The 10,229-nt window shown below is 33.8% G+C and overlaps 1 protein-coding gene across 1 annotated transcript; it reads left to right on the top strand.

The window, feature by feature from the left end:
* The first annotated feature begins 587 nt into the window (after window positions 1-587).
* On the top strand, window positions 588-8,046 carry PDE135 (Xanthine/uracil permease family protein). The gene is made up of 14 exons (XM_028212743.2): window positions 588-1,114; window positions 1,834-1,931; window positions 2,031-2,207; window positions 4,276-4,376; window positions 4,530-4,605; window positions 4,840-4,896; window positions 4,991-5,175; window positions 5,258-5,354; window positions 5,578-5,664; window positions 5,783-5,841; window positions 6,525-6,616; window positions 6,708-6,785; window positions 6,873-7,042; window positions 7,674-8,046. The coding sequence occupies exons 1-14, from the start codon at window positions 955-957 to the stop codon at window positions 7,887-7,889; spliced, it is 1,653 nt and encodes a 550-aa protein (XP_028068544.2). The 5' UTR covers window positions 588-954; the 3' UTR covers window positions 7,890-8,046.
* The last annotated feature ends 2,183 nt before the right edge of the window (window positions 8,047-10,229 follow it).

Below are 10,229 nucleotides of genomic sequence, written 5' to 3'. Positions count from 1 at the left end.
TATCCTTTTGATAGTACATTTTTTGGGAATATCAATGCATAATTGTACTTTTTATGTTGTTTATTAATTTAAAAGAAGGGTAAAATAGGAAATTTATATTATTTTTGTACTTGATTTTTGAAGAGGGACTAATATTTTGGGACAATGAAAAATGGAATAAGGGACTAATATTTTGGGACGGAGGGAGTACATATTATTATATAATATATATACGAAATATATTTACCAATAATCACAATCAATGCCGTATAATGTACACAAAAAATATAAAAAGATATCTTTTAACTAAAATAAGTAATAAACATAAAAAATTTAAATAATTAATAAAATAAAATATTATATCTTATACATTAATCAATCATTTTTTTAATAACCAATCTATTCAACTATAATTTTTTTTTACAAATACTCTTAAATATAACTTTTTTTTATTTCATAAAAAAATAAAAAAAAAATTAATTAAAATTATCAAAGTTTCAGACGAAAGCTCAGCTTGACCGACGTCGAATCGGGTGTGACATTGACATTGACATCCACAGCGTGGCAAAATGGGTATTTAGTTGAATTCAAGGGTCATTTTGGTAACTACAAAACCTCGAAATCTGACGGCTCACGCGGTTCTGCCCATGCGCTATGTTCCTCGACACGGACAAACCTTTACGTAATCCTAAACCGCCTCTCTCTCTCTCTCTCTCTCTCTCATTATCATTTTGTCAGTATTTTTAATGTTCTTTAATGTTCGAACGTGTTCGTGTTTAATGATCTGATCTCGAATAAATTATTTTTGCCGAAATTCTCCAATTAATTTTTCAAGCAAAGAAACCCAAATTTTTGTGTTAGAAAATCTCTCTCTCTCTCTGGTTGGTGATTGAGATACATAGAGAGAGCAAGAAGAAATAGAAGAATCAAGCATAGAGTAGAAGAAGAATCAAGCATAGTGAACAAGGAACGGCAATGGTAGAGACGGGGAGCCACCACCACAACCACAGCCACCAGCCACCGCCGCCTCAGGGGGGTCTGCCTTCAATACTTGGAGCTGCGAAGGGCCCCGTTTACCCTCCCGCCGAGCAACTCCTCCAGCTCCAGTACTGCATCCACTCCAACCCTTCATGGCGTCAGCCCCTCTCTCTCTCTCTCTCTCTCCCTCTCTCTCATGAACTCTAGTTATTGGGTTTTCTCTGTTTAGTTAGTTATAGGGTTTGGCAAAGTCATGATCTTTTTATGTCAATTTTTTATCCCTCTGGTTCAGATCAGCTATTTATATAAATATATATATGTATATATATATTTCAATTTACAAAAATAAAGTACCTTTTTATGTGGGATATTCGCCTTTTTTTTTTTTTTTTTTCTTTGGTGAATCGAAACTTTAAAATTGTAATTCTTGATTCTCCTCTTTTTCTCAAGTCCAGTTACTGTTGTATGTTGGATTCCATAACTGTATCCATCTTACACACACACACACACACACACACACACACACACATGTGTGTGTATAAGTATAGAAGTTTAGTTTTGGTATGGTTTGGTATATTAGACGTGTTGGTATTGAATATAAAATGAAATCTTGCTAATTTTTCCCTTTTGTGGCATTCAATTGTCTTGTGATTTTTTATTTTATTTTTTGGGCTAAGCTCAGCCTTTACCTCTTTGGCAGGTAAGGATTTTGGGTGATTTGAATTTGAGTAATGATATAGAAACATAATTTTTATATGAATTTTATTTTAAAGTAAAACAGTCGCTATTCTGGTTCTTAATCACTGTCTCGTCATTCCGACTGAATTTTTTGTATGAAAACTCTGCTTGTGAACTATTTTCCTTTGAATTTTACAGCACATACAGTTCTACTGGGTTTCCAACACTATATCGTGATGCTTGGTACCACAGTTTTGATTGCCACTATTCTCGTGCCTCAAATGGGTGGGAGTCCTGTGAGTATTGTTTACCATCTCCCTTGTGATAAATTCTTGGTTTTTTTTCAATTGTAATCTTATATCAACATTCTAAGCCTCTGTAATGCAATTGAATAGGGCGATAAAGCCCGAGTGATTCAATCGTTGTTGTTTATGTCGGGATTGAATACCCTTCTGCAAACCTGGTTCGGGACAAGACTCCCTACGGTGATGGGTCCATCATTGGCATATCTAATCCCTGTGTTGTCGATTATCAAAGATTTATCTAATGACAGCTTCCCATCAGAGCATCAGGTATGCAAGTTCCACACTAGAACCCGTTAGAATCGAATTGATTACAAGTTTTTGTGTTTTGTGTTTTGTTTTGTTTTGTACTTTATTTTCTTTCTCCATTACAAATGGTGACCAGTGTCATAAATTGTCCAAATTTTTGGAGCTGTTAGAAGAGGATAGATTGTGTTCTAACCGTGACCCATAATGTGCATAATTCAGAACCCAGTAAAGTCTAGAAATTGTCCCAGATTTTTAGATCAATGTTTCATATTTCAAGTTCCTAATGTGGGACCATATCTTAAATAAATCTTGACAATTCATCTGAAATTCTGGTAATTTTCCTGGGTTTTTTTTTTGCTGGGATGGTAGTGCTGCTGTTCAGAACCAGTCCCACTCTAGAGGACCACAAAACGGGTTCCCGAAAACAACACTGACATTGAAAGTTTATCTCTGACCCTGTCATCTCACCCGTGATGGAAGGATAGAAGACTCATCTTTGGAGATCTTTGAACCTTTTTTTCATTTGAACAGGAGAGACAGTGAGGGGATTCTGGCCCATGAAAATCAGATTTAAAAAAAAAAAACCCCATGAAAATCAGATTTCTTATATTAAAAAAAAGCCCATGAAAAGCATTATGTCAACTCATGTTACAAATGAAATTAAAAAAAATAATAATAAAAATAAAGAAATCAAGCTAATAAAAATTAAGGCAAGTTGAAGATGATGATGGAGGTGATGACCGGTTGTCGGTATTGGTTGTAGTTCGTCTGGACCACCATTGCTGTAAGCTTCGAAAGGGAAGATGAAGGGCATAATGATGCTGTAAGCTTTGAAAGGGAGGGGAAAATAAGGGGAGTTAGTGGGGTTTTGCTGTAGAGAGTGTGGGTTAGTGGGGTTTTCCTCTTCACTTTTTAATTTAGTTTTTCTTTACTTTTAGTGAGTTTTTGTTTTGCTTTTCATGTGGTGGTTGCCACATCATATCGAGGCTCTTTTGTGGGTCAAAAAGAAGGGACCTGAGGCATTTTTCAATTCAGAACCATTGCTTTCAGTATCACTGATATTATCCATAGTTTTCATATATTTTTTTTAATTCATATATTCTTGAGGAATCCTGATCATCTGTGGTTAACTTAAGAAGTTAATTGTATAGTAAATTTAATATTGTTCTTCATAGGATCTCTATGTTAACTATTTCTAAAAACATAAATAGGATACCAATGCTTTGTATGATGATAATGAATAAAAGCATTCTTCAATAGAAAATCACTTTAATTGTGTAAGATAAGGATTGTCTCACTTAGAAAGTGATTGTACCACCCAATGAAATGTTTATTTTACAACTAATTTTATAATCTGATTTTAGAGGATCTGGACTCATTCTTGAAAAATTCATGAATAGCATATCCATTCTTTAGTCCCACTAAAAAGTCTCTATTCTTTATTTTTGTTCCTTCAATTATTTTCTTACTTTGTTAGTATATTATTATTTTTATTTATTTATTTTTGTTGTTGTCACTGACACATATTTTCACGATATGGTCCCAATTAATATTCAACTGTACAACCCAATTTTAGAAAACTTTAATCCCATCTCCCAATTAAATCGATGCTTGCTACACAAATGCTTTCTTTTCATCCAAATCTTGAGTTGGCGCCATGTCCCTGTCATGTCTTTGACTCTATTCTCATTACTTAATAGTCATTTTCTTTGTTCCTTTTTGTACTTCAGACGCTTCAACTCAGATCGGATGGATTTCATTTCACATTGTAGACAATCTTAGTTGGCATTCCCTCATCTTGTCCTACATTGCCACGTACTCATCTTTGTGTTCCCTCTTTTTAGCTAATTATCCCTTACAATCCTAATTATGTTCAGATGCTAACGTATTCAATTTCTATATAGATACTTGACATGTAAATTGGTGGTTCATTATGATGTACTTACTCTTTAAATTGCAGTTGTGAATAGCATCTGAGTCTTAGCTTTTATTTGCATTTAGATTTATTGATTTTAATGGCGTGGCAGCTTTTGTTTTAAACCTTTCTGATGCAATTTTTATTGATTACTCTATAATGTGATGCCTGTAGAGGTTCCTTCACACTATGAGAGCTATTCAAGGATCCTTGATAGTGTCTTCCTTCATTAATATCATACTCGGTTATGGTAGGGTATGGGGAAAGTTTACAAGGTAATGTAGTTTGATCTTTAGCATCAAATTTATACTTGTCTTTCTAGACTCTAGCGATCTAGCTTATCATTTCTGGCTTGACATCTTGACACAACAATTGCCTATTTTTTATTAGTTGTTTCCTCGTCTCATTTTATTTGATTTTTTTTCCAGGTTCTTTAGTCCTGTTGTTATTGTGCCAGTGGTATGTCTGGTGGGTCTTGGTCTGTTTGGAAGGGGCTTCCCAGAGGTATATTTCCCTAGTAAAACACTTTAGGCTGTGTTTGGATCAATGATTCAAAAGAGATTTATGGACAGAAAAGAGAAAGGAAGGGGAAAGTAAATGAAACAGAAGCTAATATTTACTTTTCCTTTCCCTCCACAAACCCCTCTCAAATCTTTGATCGAAATACAACGTTAGTGCTTGTGTTAAGAGAATTTTAATTTGAAAAACTATTACATGAATCTGATGTGCCATTTACAGCTTGCCAAGTGCGTGGAGATTGGTCTGCCCATGCTATTATTACTGGTTGTCTCCCAGGTGATTGTCTTTGTTAAACTGACATCCATTATCGATGCTCCCTTTATAGAGCAAAACAAACACATGAAATTGAAACTGAATTCTTTTTCTGCAGTATTTGAAGCGCCTCCATCCAATTGGCCTTTTGGTACTTGAGCGGTATGCTTTGCTTATCTGCGTGGGGCTTATCTGGGCTTTTGCAGCTATTCTTACTGCATCTAGTGCTTACAACCATGTTAAGAATGAGACTGCACAGAGTTGTCGTATTGACCGTTCCTACCTTTTGTCATCTGCACCATGGTATTTTCGTAATTTCTCCTCTTGATTTGTATCTTCCTTTCAGAGTTCCTACAACGTGTTACATCTGTTTTGTTCAATATAGGATCAAATTTACGTACCCTTTCCAGTGGGGTACTCCAATATTCAGAGCAAGCCATGTCTTCGGGATGATGGGGGCTGCACTGGTTTCGACTGCGGAGGTTTAGTTGATATCCATTTTGATTCAGTCCCACATTATTTCGACTCCGCTGTTCTTAATTTTGGAGTTTTCTGATTCAAACCTTGTTTCATAATATTTTTTTTCTCCTGGCATCTATATAACCTTTGCACAAAATGAAATTTGAAAACCCTCTCCTTTGCCTGGTGGTAGTTGGCAAAAGTTTGAGTTTTTCAGTCTTTAAACTTCTGAAATTTGTTGTGCAGTCCACTGGAACATTCTATGCTGCAGCACGGCTTGCAGGTGCTACATTACCGCCATCTCATGTTCTTACCCGAAGCATTGGTCTGCAGGTGCACGCACAGACTAAAAAGTTTCTTTGTATTGTTTTTTAATTGTTCTTCCCTTTTATGCAATTTTATAATATTCGGATAATAGAGAGTATTTAGTTGTGTGACTTTTTGAGTGCAGGGTATTGGCCAGCTGCTTGAAGGGATATTTGGTTCTCTTGTTGGTACCACTGCTTCTGTGTAAGGAATTGATACCCTTTTAATCATTGTTTTAATCCTGTTTTCCACGTCTATTTTTGCTCGTTTTGTTACTATAAATTCCAGGCATACTTCTTGTTGGGGCCTTTGTATGAATAACTAACAATAACACATTCAAATGTGAGATTGAACCTAACCAGGTGGTTTATCCATCCCGTTGAGTATATAATTATGACCTGGGTCATTAATATTCAGTAAAAGAGTCCATAGCTTAGACTATGAGGGGGCACTGGTTTTGTCGTTAAAACTTGGCCTTTCAACCTTGTTTGGACTACAGGGGTGTACTGTTTCTGTGATTAAAACTCGGCCTACCAACCTTGTTAGACTACGGGGGCACTGGTGCAGTGATTAAGTCGGACTATAAACCTTGCCTAGCTTACAGGGGGAACTGGTTCAATGGTTAAAATTCAGGCTATCTACCTTGTGGTTGTGGATTTGAACCTGAGGGCAGCCACTTTGTGCAAATTATGCCACAGGTTAAGTCTGTACCCAATCTACCCCTCAAACCCCCTTCTAACGAGGACTAAACTGGGTGTTTTTTTTTTATTATAAAGGAGAGTCCATAGCTTAGACTAGTGATTGTATCCGTCGCAAGAATCACAATTTGATGGTTTATATAGAGTATTCAATGTTTTTTTTACTCTCTTATTTCTATGATAATGCAGTGAAAATGTAGGACTTCTCGGACTGACTCATGTTGGGAGCAGAAGAGCAGTGCAGCTATCCACTGCTTTCATGATCTTCTTCTCCATATTTGGTTTGTTATTGTTCCACCATAATCATAATGATATCAAGGACTCTGCTTTGAGCTTATGACCAAATGTTTGACTCGAAATCCCATCTTTCAGGAAAGTTTGGGGCCTTCTTTGCATCAATACCTTTGCCAATATTTGCTGCCATATACTGCATCTTGTATGGTATTGTTGGTGAGTGTTCGTGTCATCTTCATGGTCTCTAACTTCATGTCTTATCAATGTGTAGTGTAAGTAATGTGCTTTCTCATATTTCTGCAGCTGCTGTTGGGATTTCGTTCATTCAATTTGCAAACAACAACTCCATGCGAAATATTTATGTTCTGGGCCTTTCTCTGTTCCTTGGAATATCAATACCGCAATATTTTGTCTCTCACACTGATTTGTCGTCTGTCCCTGTCCATGGGCCTGTTAAAACCAATGCTGGATGGGTAAGAAGTCTTTTGTTCTTGCCTTCATAACATTTAGTCCTTCCATTTGTTTGTTTGCTGGTGAGATAATCTTAAGATGATTCTCTTCTCTTATCTATGAAGAGCTGAACAAAGTTAATGGGGACATAGTGAATAATATACTGCAAATTTTAGCAACAAAATAGGAAACTGTAATTTTACGTTGTATTTAGATCATAAATTTGGAAAGAGAAAGAGAAATGACAATTTTTCAGCTTATAGTTCGTTCACATTTGGCTCGCATTTTTCTTTTCCCTTTCCAAATTTCTACTTAAATCCATAATCTAAACACAACCTAAGAGATTCTAATATTGGGAACTGAGGTATATGCTCTGCATTGTAGGAGGCACATTTTAAACCTAGGAAGACTTTGTCATTGGAGGCTTAGCTTAAGGTGTTTCAGATCTAGATTATATTTTAGATTTCAATGTAGTGAATAAAAAATTATATGATATTTTAAAATTATTACCTCAAACCAACCCCGCCCTTCCTCTTTCCGCGAAAGGAAAAAATTAAATTGAGAAGCTGGGGAAGGGTGTTTTTGGCTCCTGCTTGCTTATTATCAACTTTCAGCTGTATCAAACAAGCCTGAAATGTTGTGTTTTGGTTGCAGTTCAATGACATATTGAATACATTTTTCTCTTCGCCTCCGACTGTGGCAATGATCGTTGGGACGACACTGGATAACACATTTGAAGCACACAGCCGAGAGGAAAGAGGGATTCCGTGGTGGGCACCCTTCCAGTCGAGGAGGGGTGATAGCAGAACCGAGGAGTTTTATAATTACCCTCTTAGGATAAATGAGTTAATCCCTTCCAGGTTTCGCTAAAATACTCTGCAGACACTTGTATATTACTTATGTATAAGTTTAGTGTTTTATTAGACAGTCACCTCATTTAAATCAACTTTTTGTTTTAAATCATGTACTTGTAATTTTGTGGATATGAAGTTTGAACTGAGTTAACAGAAAGCTTATGTTGGCTTCACAAGGTTATAGAGTTAATGATAGGATTTAGCTTTTGTCAAGTTATCATATCATTTTGAGAGAGCTTGGCTTAGTAGGCTTATTTTAGAATTGATGTTGGTGGTTTGAATAGTTTACTTTATGGGATTTATTGAGTAAAATATTTATGTAATCAATCATGATAATAATTGAATATCAGTAGTTATATGTTTAAATTATGTGGGTTTTAAAAAAATAGATGACAATTATAATTTTAAAAATAGTTATTTATTTTTTAAAATATAAACTTGATTTAAACATAATTATCGATGTCCGATTATTTTAATTTTTTGTATGAATATTTTTTATTCAATGAATTTTAAAAAATAAATGGTTTGGATTGTTGAAATTGGTCTCAAAATGAGCTTAGAAAGTCTAAATATTTTCTTAAATTGAGATGGTCTATTTGTTGAATATTTAATGAGTTAGCAAAAAAGAAAATGGTTTTCTTAAGAAATATATATATCTTATCTCTCATTTTCTTAGCCTGATCAATTAAAAGCAAAAATGTTTTTAAATCCTCAATATCCAAATGTAGGTAAGAAATTTTTTTAAGGTGTCCGTTTGAACATTTCCAAGGTAAGAGGTGTATGGTGGTGTTGGTGAGATTTTTAAGATTATTCTGGTCTATATGTTTGCTCAAAGGTAAACTATTTAATGAGTCATGGCCATTGAAATGTTGGTCATGCATTATTGCAAAACACAATGGTAATGTTATAGTCCATTTGGTGTAGTTCATTGACGCTTTTTTAGAGTGTTTTTTATTTTAAGTTTGTAATAAAGTGTTGGTGTATTTTTACTTGATGTTTATTGTTTCTGAGGCAAAAACACTAGACGCTAATAAATTCGAGGGTTGTCTAAATTTATAATGTTAAATATAAATAGATTTATTATTATTATTTTATGAGTAGAATTGCATCTGGTGACAAAACAAATCTGATACGAAAATCATTTATGTATAATATTTTCTTAGTACAAAATTGACCAGAGTTGCAAATGAGTAGCAAATTGTTCAATCTTAATTTGAAAATTTAACTATTTTTAAAATGAGTTTAAGGGTTGGTTTGGGGTGTCTTAAAAAAAGTGTACTTTTTGTCTTTTTACGAAAAGATATGCAGAAAAAGATGTGCATAAAAGTAGAGAGGTGATATAATGATAAAAAGATAAAAATATGAATTACATAGGTTATGCCAAACCTAGCCTAAGTTTCATGTCAATCTCAAATGAATTTTAATCTAGTTGATCGGGTTGAACTTAAATAGTTTAATTTTTTATAATGCATGTAATTGTGTAAGACAAATAGTAAAATGTTTCAAATTTTATGTGAAAACTTAGGATTGTTTTGAAAATAAACTTTTTAATGACTTTTAAATTTTTTTTGAAAAAATGTTTAAAATGATAACTAAAGAGAAAATTTTGTTTTTTAAAAAATATTTTTTTCACATTTTAATTAAAATAGTAAATTACCAAAATTGAGTTGAAAAGTGAGTGTGAACGCTTTCTTTCCAACAGACAATTGAGTCGGCAGTGGGAAGGTGCTGATGCTGACCACTGACTGAGACATTTTAACGTTTGTTTGTTAACTGTTACGAAGAGCTGAGTGAGTGAGTGAGTGAGTGAGCCCAGTGAGTGAGTGAGTGATTGACTGACGCGAATCATCTCAAAATCCTCACTAGGGTCCACACGCTTTATCGTCTCACATTGATTGACACGTGCAATTCTCAATCCGGGACCCACCAAATTGGGACTTCTCAGATTTATATTTGTTATTTATTTCTATACTTGTGGATATATTATAATAATCTTTCCTAAATTTTTCACAAAATATGGCAAGGCTTATAAGTAATTTTAATGTAATTACATTAGTTTTCTTTTGATAAGATTAAAAAAATTAAAATTAATGTAGATGAGATGAAAATATAAAAATAAATAAAATAAAATATATGTTTCAAAATAAAAAAGATGATTTTTTTAAAAAAATATTCATAGATTAACGAATTATTATGAAAATGAAACTAAGTATTATGTGAATTAAAATCTTAATAAAATTTATTGTAATTATCTCAAATTTATGATTTTTTTGGTTAATTTATCTTAATTTATTGATTGTCCCAAAATAGTAAAATTAACTGCCACTTAATTTGAAAAAATGATAGAGAACCTTAT

Source organism: Camellia sinensis, chromosome 3 (genome assembly GCF_055761805.1).
Source record: "Camellia sinensis isolate YWXY chromosome 3, ASM5576180v1, whole genome shotgun sequence".
Lineage (NCBI taxonomy): Eukaryota > Viridiplantae > Streptophyta > Magnoliopsida > Ericales > Theaceae > Camellia > Camellia sinensis.
Note: the sequence above shows the minus strand (reverse complement) of the source record. Positions and strands in the feature narration are given on the sequence as shown.

Bases quoted from the DNA above. Each gene is read 5' to 3' on its own strand.
- PDE135 (XM_028212743.2), top strand. From the start codon at position 955: ATGGTAGAGACGGGGAGCCACCACCACAACCACAGCCACCAGCCACCG. The intron at 5,665-5,782 runs GTGCACGCACAG...TTTTGAGTGCAG, and splicing joins CCCGAAGCATTGGTCTGCAG to GGTATTGGCCAGCTGCTTGA. The intron at 6,617-6,707 runs GTTTGTTATTGT...CCCATCTTTCAG, and splicing joins GATCTTCTTCTCCATATTTG to GAAAGTTTGGGGCCTTCTTT.